This window comes from Aulostomus chinensis, chromosome 20 (assembly GCF_037954235.1).
Source record: "Aulostomus chinensis isolate RoL2024-O1b breed Wild chromosome 20, RoL_Achi_v1.0, whole genome shotgun sequence".
Lineage (NCBI taxonomy): Eukaryota > Metazoa > Chordata > Actinopteri > Syngnathiformes > Aulostomidae > Aulostomus > Aulostomus chinensis.
In genome coordinates this window covers 16,102,170-16,116,802 of record NC_141339.1, presented here as the reverse complement: position 1 = coordinate 16,116,802, position 14,633 = coordinate 16,102,170, and the positions used below count along the sequence as shown (strand labels likewise).

The following is a 14,633-nucleotide window of genomic DNA, read 5'->3' as shown; positions in this document are numbered from 1 at the left end:
TGAGGCGGATGTTGTGAATAATGTCGTCTCTAAAAGAAATCGAATCTCCTGTTTTTTTATGACTGTGACTCAGAGCCGATCAAAGCATAATGCTGACGACTTCTCGGTGGAGTGAATGAACAATTAATCTTTTATTTTGGAAAGTATAATCCGGATATAGCCCTTACTGTTGTGCTTTACGGCGATTCCAGCCCTCTAAGCGCCCCTCTGGTCTCAGACAGCATTGAGGGGCTCGGAGGAGCAGCAGGACCAGCGAGCAGCAGCAAGTCTCTGCCCCGGAGCCTCCACGATGCACGGGGGCAAGAGAGGACTTGTGGCTCCGCAAAACACATTCTTGGAAAACATCGGCAGGCGTTCCAGTGGTGAGTTTTATTCTGAAAGGGAAATTTGAACTAATTGATATAAGGGTGCATAAGTAAATTGGATGCAACCCTTTGCCTACGATTGTACAACTGGTGCTTATAAAATGGCTGAATAAACAATATTACGCAGCCAACACTGCCTTGTAATGTAATAAGAAACAAGTTTTCCTGTCATGGTTTCCATAGCAAACATTTAATTAAAAAAAAACAAAAACAACCAAAAGTTTCTCAGTGACTGAGTGTTTAACATTTAACATAAACAACAATAATGTAAAAGCGTATTTGCGTTCTTGAATGTATTAATATTGAATGCAGTCATGCTCCACTACAAAGTCAGGGTGGGGCCCACAATGTGGTTGTGTTAATGTCCTTGGTACTTTTTGGTATTTGAATGCCTTTTTTTGACACTCAATAGTGTTTTGTGTGTGTGTGTGTGTGTGTATGTGTGTGTGTGCGTGTGTGAGCGAGTGTGTGTGTGCATGAGCGAGAGTGTGTGTGTTTGTGTGTGTGTGTGCCTGCGTGCACTTGACTTACCTGCAATATTCTAAAACTTATAATAAAAAAAAATCCTGCAGATGAGAGCAGCGTCATGAATTCAACACCGAACTAAACTGAAGATAAACACAGAATTGTTTCAAGTTTACGGCTTCAACTGTGCTTCGGAGAAGAAGAAAGCCTGCGTGTTCCTCCGAACTGCTTAAGAACTTTGCAGCTCAGCATGAATTTTTAATAAACATTAAGGGCGGAACATAAACATTTTATCAACAACTAACTATTGCTGCTTCTTTAAATATTAATGTCTTTTGCATTTAGTTTCAATTATACATGTTTATAGAGGCAGAATGATTCTTGTACAGCTGTGAATAATGGCAGGTATACATGCTAATTGTGTCCTGATCGGCAGGATTATTTTATGCAAGTTAATAGAGAGAGACCTCAAACTATAACAGAATCACTCACCCACTGTTGGAGCTTTTCTGCTGCAGGTGGGGTGTTGCTGGTGACAGCTTTTTGTCTCTCTCTCCACCTGTGTTGTGTTTCAGAAACCAGTTTCCTGTTAGGAAACGCTCAGATCGTGGACTGGCCGGTTGTTTACAGCAACGATGGATTCTGTAAGCTGTCCGGCTACCACAGAGCTGAAGTCATGCACAGGAGTAGTACTTGCAAGTAAGGTGTTTCAGGGGATTCTGTACAAGGGTTGTATTCGTTGTGTTAGTACAGGCTTTGTGTGGTCACATGGTTGACTGACCCAGGTCACGCTGAGTTCTGTACTCATAATTTTTGATATTTTTGATGCTTTAAGAAGGCTTCTGACTGTACGTTTCCCTGCATAAATGGACAGCAGCACTGATATGCAGATATTTCTCCTGTTCATTTTTCATTCATATTTACGGAGCCCTTCAACGGCCGTAGAGGGATTTCTTTTGTTTTTGATGACACCACACAACACAAAAACATAATGTGGATGTAGGCGTGAGCTGATCTCGCATGCAAAAATAACTCACCAACACATGCACGTACGCAGAGCTGGTACAGCGCTGATGTACGTATTTGTACATGCACATTAACGCCCCTATTAAAATCTTTCAATAAACAAGCTGCTCTTGAAGTAACCCTCCAGCCACGACCCCCCACGGAAGCAAACCGGCGTTTGTTCTTTCTAATTAACAAGTATGAATCTCTTAACTGAGAGGCAACCGAATGCCCAGAGGTGTGTAATTATGGGGCAACTTATTATCAGGCTTTTTATCCAAAATGTAGGAGACTAAACACCATGATGGCGTGCAGATATATCAGCAGAGACTCTGCAGCAGGACCATTTCTTATCACGCTTCTGGTGTGAAACAAAAAGGAGCTATTACACCATTAATCAGAGGGGAATATTCTTAAATATATTTAAAAGGATCTACTTGCATTATCATCCGATCATATGACTGCTGTGTCACGTCGAATATGCTCTTTATAGGACGATAACATAATTCATTGCCTTTTCTTGTCCAGCAGAATTTGTCGCCATTTGCAAAGTTTAATTCTCTCTTTCTTTCTGTAGTTTCATGTACGGTGACTTGACCGACAAGAAGACGATCGACAAAATCAGACAAACCTTCGACAACTATGATTCCAATTTCTATGAGGTGCTGCTCTACTCAAAGAGCAGTGAGTGTCACATTGTTGTTTTAATGCCTTAATATGAAATTCCCCGATCATCTTCTTTTCCCACAAAGTTGATGCGGATTGCTTCCTTGCAGGAGCGCCCATCTGGCTCTACATGCAGGTAGCCCCCATCAGGAACGAGAATAACAAGGTGGTGCTTTTCCTCTGCACCTTCAGAGACATCACACTTTTCAAACAGCCGATCGAGGATGAAGCAACGAAAGGCGAGGGTTCATAATCGTGACTGTGATTCTAAATGAATGTGGATGATGGCAAATTTAATAATATGAAGAACTTTTTTAACTAAATATTGCCTTCGTAATTTTAGAAAATGTATCATGGCATTTTGTTCTTTATGTTTATCAATGAAATAATCGATCTTTCCATGTCCGATAGGGTGGACAAAGTTTGCCCGGCTGACCCGCGCACTCACCAACAACCGTAACCTGGTGCAGCAGCTGGCACCGCTGAGCAAGACGGAGGTCAGCCACAAACCCTCCAGACTGGCTGAGGTGAGCAGCGTCCAGGTGGATTTCAGTTCTACCTACAATTGTTGAGTGGAGACAAAGCAGAAGGTCATAGGCATCATTAACAAAATAAGCAAATAAAAAAGCCCAATGGATGTACACTCACGTTCTCATAAGGCATTGTGGGAAATGTAGGAAATGTGGAACTGAAGCAGAAGTAGAAAAAGGCAAGTTTACTGAAGGTTGTAACAGTTAAGTCTGCAACTTTGAAAGGATATTGCACCCAAAAAGTAGCCTTTGCTAACAGCATCATAACAACACCAAAAAAAAAAGGTCTGTAAAATCTCAAGCACATCATCAACTAGAATCCACATCTTTCGTATCTGGCTGTATGCTCAATAATCCACAAACATTCTCATTTGAGTTTAAAACAAACCAACTCTAACCCTCTGGTTCTGAACTCCTTCATGCTAGCACCAAAGTGGAAGTTTTCTAGCCTTCGTAGCTGCATTCATGAGCTCAAGACACCTATTTCTCAGTGCTTAAAGGGCAAAATACACTTTTTTGTGAATTGTTATTACTTCATGGTCAGTAGTTCTTGTTTTTAAACTTAAAGCATCAAGATGAGATACAGAGTGAATGAGGAGGCCTCTGCTCTGCATGTGTATGACTGTGTCTGTGTCACACTGCCTGAAAGGCTCTCCAGCTCGGATCAGACATCCTCCCTCAGTACAAGCAAGAAGCCCCTAAAACCCCTCCCCACATTATCCTCCACTACTGCACCTTCAAGACCACCTGGGACTGGGTCATCCTCATCCTCACCTTCTACACCGCCATCATGGTGCCCTACAACGTCTCCTTCAAGACCAAACAAAACAATCTGGCGTGGTTGGTGCTGGACAGCATCGTGGACGTCATCTTCCTGGTCGATATCGTTCTCAACTTCCACACCACCTTCGTGGGCCCCGCTGGCGAGGTCATCTCAGACGCCAAGCTGATTCGAATGAACTACATGAAGACGTGGTTCGTCATCGACCTGCTGTCCTGTCTGCCCTATGACATCATCAACGCCTTCGAACATGTAAATGAGGTAGGTTCACAGCTAGATAGGCGGTGATTTCCTGACGAATCATTTCGCTCTGGATTGATTTGAAAACGGCGTTTTGACTATTTCTGTCAAGGATGTCATCTCGCCCGCCTCATCAGCCAGTCGTCTCCGCGACTCTTCAAACTTCCACAGGAACGGCACCAGAATAGAGGACTCGGTGCTCCCAGTAAGAGAACCTCTTCTTTTACCGCTGTTGTGTGAATGATGAGTCAAATGAAACCTATTTGTTCGGGTGACACACCCAGAATTATATCCTCTACGGAGCCCCGGAGGGGCCAAACACACAGGAAAAAAGGAAAACCTCTTTTTTTTTGAGGCCACAAGTTTTAACTTGCCCCTCAAGTTAGTTGTTTTTTTTTTTTTAAGCCCAGAGACACGAGTTCTTCAAAACATAAAATTAAGGGAACAAATAATGAGTGGAAAAAATAAAAACATCAACATCAACAAATGCAAGAGAATTAATTAAAAGCAACTGCAAAAAACGGAAGTCTTGGCTCTGGATGCTTTCTTTTTAACTCGCGTGTCTCTCAGTCGCATCAGTTTTTGATAAACTAAAGGTTCGTTTCTTGATTCTTTTACTAATCAGTGAGTTCACAAAATGATAAAAGAGGAGATCAAAAGAAAATCATAAATCTTGAATTCTGAATTTGAAGTTGACATATTTAAGTGGTGAGTTATGACCAGAGTCGGAGATATTTTGATAGTCACATCTGAGGAGCTGCAACAACTGAATTCAGAAGCTTTTTTTTCATCCTGATTAATCGATTATCAAAATAGTGGATATGTGTTTGCCTCCCGCGTCCCTACGCAGGGCCTCAGCAGTCTCTTCAGCTCCCTAAAAGTCATCCGCCTGCTCCGTCTGGGCCGAGTAGCCCGTAAGTTGGACCACTACCTGGAATACGGAGCTGCCGTCTTGGTTCTGCTCGTGTGCGTCTTCGGCCTGGTGGCCCACTGGCTGGCCTGTATCTGGTACAGCATCGGGGACTACGAGGTCATCGACGAGACCACCAACACCATCAAGACCGACAGCTGGCTGTACCACCTGGCCATGAGTATCGGGACTCCGTACCGCTACAACACCAGTGGGACGGGCCAGTGGGAAGGTGGTCCCAACAAAGACACGCTCTACATCTCCTCGCTGTACTTCACCATGACCAGCCTCACCACCATCGGCTTCGGTAACATCGCACCAACCACTGATGGTGAGAAGATCTTCTCCGTGGCGATGATGATGGTCGGCTGTAAGTACCAGACCTGCTCAGATATTGTCTGATATTATCAGTTACTCAAGTGTGGACATTCAGAACCAACTTCCAAACATTGCTCTTTTGGTTTGTTGTGGTCCTGTTTATTTTATTTAAGAGCCAGTAGAGAGCCGGGGCAGGACGTCGTTTCACATTTACTTCACCGCTGCAGTCCAGGGTCACCTTGTGAAACTACATTAGTTGCACGAATGAGGAGCTTTTAGCGTCAGACCAGGAAGTAGAGGAAGAATTCTTGAATGTAGTTTTTAGTATTTGACATTTTAATCAAGCGCTTTCGACTCATAAATTCACCAAATCTAGCCACGTCATTTATTATCCCTGTACAGCTTCTTTTTTTTAAACATTTGAATCTCTTACGCATTTATACTTCTTTACTCGCAAAGGCGTTAGATAACACACACAGACAACCACTCCTGACTCAGGCCATGTACTAATTCCCATTTAGCTGCAGTCACGGTGCTCGAACCACTGGGGACAGTTAAGCGCTCGCGTAAGTCGATAATCAAAAGTGACATGTTGGGCGCCCGTGGCAGCCTGCTACGTGAGGGTCTGACTGGAGGCTGGACATCGCCAGCAAAGGAGCACCGCTTTGGTGATCATTGGATAACCGTTAATAATCATTTATTTTGAATTTTTAACTAAAAAATGTCAAATATTCTGTGTTGTCACTTTCTGTGAGAAAGACTCGAAGTAGGTAGATTTGACTCTTAAATTTGAATTTTACGAACGATCAAGTTTATCATGTAGATTATAGGGAAAATAAATAATCTACTTTGAAAGGAGGCGATTTCCTAATCTGTAGTTATTTTATCTGAAGCCCTAAATTCATGTATTTGCTCACAGAAATAGAAATGTCTGTTTATTTTTACATCGGTGCCTGTATTATTACAGTAAGAGCTTCACCTTCCGCTGTCAGCCTTTGCTCACTGTTCCTCCGTCACGACCCGCCTTCTTGCGTTGACCTTTGACCCGCTCCTCTAAAACAGCATGTACAGTGATGCAATGAAAAACACAGTGATGCAAACGTAAACCGACAAGTCGCGCTTCAATGTTTGTGCTTCCAAAAGTAAACGGCCATTACTCTGGTGGCGTTTGGAATCCGAAAGATCACTCAGTCACACAAAAGTCTCGGCTTCAATTACGTCCATTAAATCTTGCTGCTGCAGATCCAGTAATTATGTGAAAGGAGGGAAGGGAGAGTTGGCCTGAAGGCTCCAGTGTAGTAAACGCACAATGAGCCATCACGTTAGATATGGATCCTAACCTCTTGTGATCCCGCTGTGGCGATTGGAGACAACTCTTTCCCCTTGAGTGAGTAAAACCTCACCATGAGAGATACTGACTGACTCTTTGAGGTCACTGCAGCAGCACAGGAGGAACTGTGCATTATGAATGGTCTTATAAAGGCTCAGCCCACCACTCATTGTCTATACGTGTGTGTGTGTGTGTGTTAGAACTTTTAAGAGAAACATATTGGAAACCAGATCAGGATGGTCCTGTGTGAAGGCGAATGAATCCAAGCACCTTCGAGTCTGTGTCTCAAAGTGAAAAGACTTTTCATTCAAATGCTTGAATTACGGTCGGAGGTCAGCAGAAGCTTAGCATGTGTTATTGGTATGTTCTGCGGAAGAAATGTCATCAGTAAATAACGACTTCGCGACTTCCCAAGTTTTACGTGTGTCAGAATTCCTGTTGCTAACAAGCGGCTGAACGAGATTACTCGCCTCGTCCAAAAACGGAGGAAACACAAAGCTAGTAGCGGTGATGCTGAGGTCACGTGTCCACAGTGTACTTCATTCCTTCGGTACTCTTCAAAAATCATAAATGCGGTGTTTGTTTGTGGAAATTCTCTTGAGAAACCAGACAAAAGATGTTAAGCCTCACAAAGGTTTGCCGCAGAGGTCGTGTTTTTGGCAATAATCTAAGATCCAATGTAAAATATCCTGATAGATTATAGTCCAGGGATCCATGTTCGTTCTAACCGCTGGTCTGTAAAATTACATCTTTGCTGCACTCGTCATTGCATTCACCTAAAAAAAAAAAAAAAAAATCCCTGTTTTTATAAGAAAAGCTTTTATGAAAAAAAAAAGTCCCAGATTTTCCAAATTGACAAGATAATTATCTTATTACTATGGGGGAAAGATGTATATTTTTTCTGAATGAACTTTATATTCTGGCAGTTGCACTCACAATGTTACGATAATTCAAAAAGGTACATTTAGATTATCTTGCAACACCACTGACAAAGAGCTGAATTAATCATTATCATCAGTGCACATGGTTGGTTACCTTTTCTAGCAGGAAGTCATGTGATCGCCATTATTTAAGAGTTTTTTTCTTACCCTCTGTCACAAGGACATAAATCCGTTTAATCGTATCGACCTTACATTCCATTAATCAACCTCAGAATAAATCTTAAAGAGAAGTTCCCATTTATACGTAAACTGTCAATAGTTGGATGTTTTTGACGAGTTACATCTCAGTCAACATATGTTAGGATCCATTAAAATGAATGAGCTCAATTCAGAGCTGCAACGACCCGTATTCTTTTTGGATTCATTACCGTAAACTTGAACTTCCACCTTAAACGCATTCCAACTCAAACGGTCACACCTGACTCGCTCTGAACGAACACATCCTCCATTGATACGGTCAGAGTGCTCATAATGCCTCCTTCTTTATCGACTTCTCTGCACGTTTTCACGCAGCTCTGCTGTATGCAACCATCTTCGGAAACGTCACCACCATCTTCCAGCAGATGTACACCAACACCAACCGCTACCACGAGATGCTGAACAATGTGAGAGACTTCCTCAAACTCTATCAGGTCCCTAAAGGCCTGAGCGAGAGGGTGATGGACTTCATCGTCTCCACCTGGGCCATGTCGAAGGGCATCGACACCGACAAGGTATTGTTATGATGTCATCATTGCCATCTCTGAAATGATGAATGCGTCAGCCGATGAATGATCATCCGGAATTGATTATGTAAGGTGAAGTGGTTGAAGCTGCTGCCTGTCAAAAAGTGGGAATACTGTCCTCTGGAGCGGCATCGTGAAGTGTCACCAACACACCGGGGCAGCCGTCCGCAGCGCCATCTGACTCAAAGGTCGCAACACGAGTTGTTCACAGTCACACGTCCCATCTTGAGATCAGCAGATTGATAGTTTAGTCACCAGTTAGCTTAGCATACTTCTTTCACTGTTTACTGCTGTTAAAAATAGAGTATGTGTTCTTTGAGAGAATAAATGAATTATTTCCATTGGCAAAAAAATGCAACTTTGCTAAATTCATCAGTTTTGGTTGTACCTGCTCTGTGTGGCTCACGTTTTTCGAATGACAGAGAACTTACCGAGCGTTAGCATCACCACCAGCCCCCTCTGATTAGAGCCACCGCTGCGCTGTGAACCAAGTACTTCTCAGATACATGACGTCAGCATCACTGCAGCGAGCTTGCCGTTTAATGTGGGAGATGACGAAACGTTCAAATGCCTCATCATGAGGAAACTGGATGTTCAATGATCTCGCTTATTTCTGGGGTTTAGCTCCATCCTTGATAGTGTTGAAAATTAGCATCACGCTCTCTGCCTGGCTTTTAGGCCACAATTCCTAAAATGCAACTCAGCGATTGGTGTTCCCTCGCTCTCTGCAGTGAGATCACGATGACGCCGTCAGAGTAATCGCTTTTTCTTTTACATGCTTTGTTTTTGAACATACAAACTCTCTATTTTTCTTCCTTTTCAACCTCCTTCTCTCCTTCAGGTTCTCTCCATTTGTCCCAAGGACATGCGTGCAGACATCTGTGTCCATCTGAACAGACAAGTCTTCAACGAGCACCCGGCGTTCCGTCTGGCCAGCGACGGCTGTCTGCGTTCTCTCGCCGTGGAGTTCCAGACGACTCACTGCGCCCCCGGTGACCTCATCTTCCATATCGGCGAGAGCATCGACACCCTCTGCTTTGTCGTCTCCGGCTCCCTTGAAGTCATCCAGGATGATGAGGTCATCGCAATACTAGGTGACGAAAAAGAGATAAAACCAGAGTTCAGGCCAAAGATGGACCTCTGACACATCTGTGAATGTTTCCTTCAGCCTGTTTTCATACAGGATGTTAGAAATACTGATACACACCACCTGAGTGCTCGCCCTCCTCTGTGCAGGTAAAGGTGATGTGTTTGGTGACGTGTTCTGGAAAGAGACCACGCAGGCTCGCGCTTGTGCGAACGTACGAGCGCTGACGTACTGCGACCTGCACGTGATCAGGAGAGACGCTCTGATGAGGGTGTTAGAGTTCTACACGGCGTTCGCCAACTCATTTTCACGCAACCTCATCCTCACCTGCAATCTACGAAAACGGGTAAAAATGACTTTATCATTCCCATCGAAGGCCGTCATATAACGCCTCCACTCTCAGGACAGCTCACTGGCAGTTGCAGACATAAAATACAAAGCTTTAATGCTTGTCATGTTCACGTACTGTGAAAATAAAGGAACATAGTCCATCTTAGTTGATGTTGAATATTTATTTTATGATAATGAGTGTTAGGATTTCTCCTTAAACATGCTTGGATGGTGATTTCAACAACATCATTGGAGCAAGAGCAGAATCAGCCTGTTTCACAAGTTACAAAGTCACATTCTGCATCAAAAAGTCATGGAAACGGCCGGGATGACCGATCTCATTACGGGTTATCCGATTTTTTTTTAGCTTTCAAAGGATGTGCGGGGATGATGTCACGCTGAGCGCCACAATCTCGCCCTCAAGGAGAATGGAGGAAATCTGTATTTTTCATTTGTAGCTAATATATGCAAGTAGAATAACTCTACTGTAATAATTAAATGAATTAATTTCAAGCTTATATCTGCACGCGTCAATGCTGATACTAACGTGCATCTCTAGTTTTTAAAAGTAATTACTTTTTTTTTTTAATTATCGTTTTTCCTTTCCAAAATATGGAGCAGAATATAAATGCAATGTGAGACACAAACAATCAGTCTCGTTGTCGCAGAAATTTTACCCTCGTCAATTCTTGATAACAAGCTGAAAAAAACGTTTAAAATAATTGCATGTTTTTTCAGATTTCAGCTCACGACAGAAAATCAGAGCAGACAAAGATTCATATTTGATGGAGCTTCTGCATGCCTTACATATTAATCACTGAGAGTATATATCTATATACATCTATATATATACATCTATATATATATATATATATATATATATATATACATATACATACATCTATATATATATATATATATATATATACATACATCTATATATATATATATATATATATATATACATACATATATATATATATATATATATGTATGTATCATGTGTTTTTGAGAGTCATATATCTGTGCTGCAGTGTTTTACGCCTCTGGGATCAAGAGTACATGAATTCTTCATGGACGTTCCCTTTAAAGTCATTCTGCTATGTGAGGATTGTTTCAGACGAGACGTTTTAAAATATACGATAAAATATGCAGTTTTATGAAGTAAGTATGAACAGACATTCATTCATATTTATTTTACATGTTGGAGTCTTTGGAACTGACCTTTCCTCGACCTCAAACACGAGCCGTATCAACGCGGTGCATTTAAAAAAAAGAAGAAAAAAAAAGGCCAGTGTGTTAAAAGTAATTATGTATTTACGTGTTGGACTTTTCCAGGTTGCCGTGATGACATGTAATCGTAGGAACACGTGACGTCAGCGAAGCGAGCCACATCAGGCCGGTTTCACGCCAACCATGTTTAAAGATTCATGATTTCAACAAAAATGTATTCAAGAGAAATAAAGCAATCTATTATTAATTTGAGCTACATTAGGAACTGTGAGTCCACCCCCTCTAATGTAAGGCAGGTTTCAATTTTAGAAATATTGATGCTACCGATGCTACCTGATCCGGTCCAGAGGGGGGAGAGCTGTTTTAATTCAGTGGGGCACAATTGGGTCCACCAAAAGGCTCGGTTCGGCCCGGTACATTAAGTAAATATATATGATAATAGTAATAGCAGGCTTATTGATAAAAAATATGTATATAGCATAGATCACTTGCTACGCTGTCTTATCTTCTTGTTTTCCTAATTTGATCAGAATGACAGTTACGCTAAGTGCATGGTGTCAGTCTGGCAGGATTAAAGTAAAATAAATAAATGAATAAAGAGTTTGAATAAACACTGATGCACAAAGAAAGAGAGTTTAGTTTGAGTTTGGCCCACCAACAGACAAAGTTTGCTTTTATGGTCACTGTCTGACGACTTCATGTCTGCTTCTAAAACTCAGGATTGAATGATGTCATCCAAGTGTTTCCCTGACTGAGCGTCCCTCCTGCAGGTAGTCTTCAGAAAGATCGCTGATGTGAAGAGGGAGCTGGAGCGCCAGAGGAACGAGGTCACGCTCTCCATTCCTGAAGACCACCCGGTTCGTAAGCTGTTCCAGAGGTTCCGTCAGCAGAGAGACCCTCAGCCTCCGGGGGAGACCCACACCTACTTTGACCACAACTGCGTGCAGGTGGAGCCGCAGCACCACCACCACACCGACTCCTACACTCAAGCTGCGTCTCCCCAGCAGCAGGAGTACAGCGCCACCGTGCAGACTAACGCGCCCTGCGCAGGGGTTGGGGGTGCAGGCGGGGGGTGCAGCATGGCGTCCCCTCCTCAAGCATCGCAAGTCCTCACTGAGGTGTCGGAGCAAAGCTGCACACAAGAGTCCGAGGAGTCCAGGTCAAGGAGTAACGGGGAGAATCAGCTGTGTCTGGGGGTCAGCAGCCCTGTGAGCAGCTGTGTAGGTGCAGAAGGTTCTGGAGGTGGTGGAGGGGGGGCCATCGGCAGGAGAGGTGCTAGAGGCTGGGCAAAGTTTAAAAACGCCACTTCTTCCGCTGCAGCACCACCTCCTCCTCCTCCTCCTGCTGCTGCTGCTGCTGCTGTGGAGCAGGAGAAGGAGCCGCAGAAGCCCGAGGACTGGTCCAAAGGTTCCTCAGAACAGCTCGCATCTGTCAACAAGAACCAGGACTCTGAGGAGAGTGGAGAGACAGGGAAGGAGAGTGCAGGAGAAGAAACAAGCGCCCTCCACAAAACAGACTCCTGCGACAGTGGGATTACAAAGAGTGACCTCCGCATCGACCGAGCCGGAGACTCCAGGAGCTCGTTTGAGAGAAGCCCGATGGAAAAGAGCCCGATGGAGAGAAATCCATTTGGAGCCTATAGTGAGGTCTCGCTCAAACATTCCTTCGCTCAGCCGCTGTCAGAGCAAGCACTCCTCCACGCCACGCTGTATGAGGCCAAACTGGAGCTGAAGGGGGACATTCAGATCCTGAGCGGCCGGCTGTCGGTCCTGGAGTCTCAGGTGAGCGAGATCCTCAGGTTGCTGTCAATCAAAAGGAGACTCTCCCTGCCTCCTACGTCATCCCCAAAGAGCAGAATCAAGACTCAAGACTGTGTGACAGCTGCCAGGGACGTGACACCTAAAACTGATGATGGGCCCTTTTGAAGACAGTTGGTTCTCTGATGAGGAGGAGACCGTGTTAGGGCGCGCCCCCTGCTGGCCTGCCAAAGAAACTACACGTAACTGCATGCAGAAGTCCCTTTTGTGTAGCACTGCAACAACCCAGGGATCAACTTCAGAGGCACTTTAATGGTCCCGCGTTCATTTATGAAATGAGATTGAACAATTAAAAGACTTACACAAGCTTATGAAATGATTTGGAGTCAGTAAATCTACACGAGAGTCTTCTGGACGATGTCATGTCCTGGACATTTTTGATGAGGTCATTGAGATATTTGAAGGATTGATTATCGGTCCATCTGCTATGACTAAACGATCGCTGGATTTTCAGTCTTGTTCGTCCAGAACAAAGTGACAGCAGCACTGACTTTTCTACAAGGAGTCTTCAAACCAGGGGTTCTCAAATATCTGGACCTCTTTTATGTCACAGACTCACACTTGAAGTGGATTTGCTCCTTGTTGACTCTTAAATCATGACATTATTTGTTCCAACGCCGTTCACAAGCGCTTAAACACAAAAATTTCAGATTTAATTATCAGAAATTAAAATATTTCTTTTTAATAATATTGTCGTTTTTTTTTTGCTAATTTGCTAAAGAAAAAAAAAACTTCACTAATTTCCTGTTTTTTGGGGGGGGAAAAAAAGGGAGAAAGTTGCAAACTACCAAAAAAAAAAAAAAAAAAGACCATTACAAGAAATGGCAAAGGAATAGAAAATTTGGAATGAATGAATAAATAAACTCTTGTGAAAAATGTTGCAACGAAGCTATTTTTAGTTAACATTTCATTTGGAGCGTCATTTGTCAGGTAATTCAACGTGCCTTACGTCATCAAAGCCTCATCCAGACATGTTTGCACGAGGCCGCATCATCTCTCCATGATTTTATAACAGAAACGTTGCACTGTAATTCTCCGATTAGCGAACATGCGTCAACAAATCGAATCTTTTCCTCCCCTCTTTATGAACCTGTCAGACCTGTAAAAGTATGTTTGCTTCCATCTGCATGTTTTAACGGGAAAATCAATGCAATAACGGCCATTTAAAGAGGATTTTTCTTGCACCTGAGCAGGAGGCCAATTCTCGTGTGAAACATATTATATATGCATCCATATATAAATATATATATGGATGCATAAGTGTATATATTTAGGAGTGTGTGAATATTGTAGTTACGACTTTAAAACGTATTAATTCAAAGCAGCAAATATACTTTGTTGCGACGTGGCGTCACTCAGGTATTCTTTTTGTTCTTGTATTGAATTTCTGACTTGAGAGAAGATCAGATTCATATCAGGTCAGTCAATATGAAAGGGTTACGTTATGCAAATCCAAACAAACTTGCTGCTCTCGTGCAATTATCTGAATATTGTGAAAATGATGAGAGACATTCCTTGTTTGTTTGTCCGTTGTTGTTTCTTTTCTGTGCGGCTGTGACCGACCTGTGTCTGAAACTAGATTAGGATGTAAGCATGTGAAACAGACAAGGACCTCGCATGCATCCAGGAAAAGTCGTCTCTGCTGGAATGATTGGTGATAAACGATGCCTGCTCACCACCTGTTCTCTCCTCCGTCTCCTCTGTTTTTCTCCTCAAAATTTGATGGAAATCTATTGAATTGATGTGGTGTGAGGACTTAAGATCTGTTTTCTTAAGCCGGATAAATTTAAAAAAAGACAAAACAAAACAGCGACACAATTATTGTTAGAATCAAGTAAATATGTGGGGCTGCTTTTATTAGATGACTAAAACATATATTGTGTGTCACAG

At 42.8% G+C, this 14,633-nt stretch overlaps 1 protein-coding gene across 3 annotated transcripts; it reads left to right on the top strand.

Annotated features, from left to right (window-relative positions):
• The first annotated feature begins 234 nt into the window (after positions 1-234).
• LOC147243001 (voltage-gated delayed rectifier potassium channel KCNH5-like) lies at positions 235-14,422 on the top strand. 3 transcript variants are annotated; one of them, XM_086189014.1, is made up of 12 exons: positions 235-362; positions 1,406-1,529; positions 2,413-2,519; positions 2,612-2,740; positions 2,913-3,028; positions 3,681-4,073; positions 4,165-4,257; positions 4,903-5,332; positions 8,065-8,264; positions 9,118-9,370; positions 9,513-9,709; positions 11,697-14,422. In XM_086189014.1, the coding sequence occupies exons 1-12, from the start codon at positions 290-292 to the stop codon at positions 12,849-12,851; spliced, it is 3,270 nt and encodes a 1,089-aa protein (XP_086045140.1). In that variant the 5' UTR covers positions 235-289; the 3' UTR covers positions 12,852-14,422. The 3 variants fall into 3 exon arrangements, with proteins under 3 accessions (XP_086045140.1, XP_086045141.1, XP_086045139.1); XM_086189015.1 differs by having other exon boundaries at positions 2,913-3,043; positions 4,903-5,293; XM_086189013.1 differs by having other exon boundaries at positions 2,913-3,043.
• The last annotated feature ends 211 nt before the right edge of the window (positions 14,423-14,633 follow it).

Bases quoted from the DNA above. Each gene is read 5' to 3' on its own strand.
- LOC147243001 (XM_086189013.1), top strand. From the start codon at position 290: ATGCACGGGGGCAAGAGAGGACTTGTGGCTCCGCAAAACACATTCTTG. The intron at 1,530-2,412 runs GTAAGGTGTTTC...TTCTTTCTGTAG, and splicing joins CACAGGAGTAGTACTTGCAA to TTTCATGTACGGTGACTTGA. The intron at 2,520-2,611 runs GTGAGTGTCACA...GCTTCCTTGCAG, and splicing joins GCTGCTCTACTCAAAGAGCA to GAGCGCCCATCTGGCTCTAC.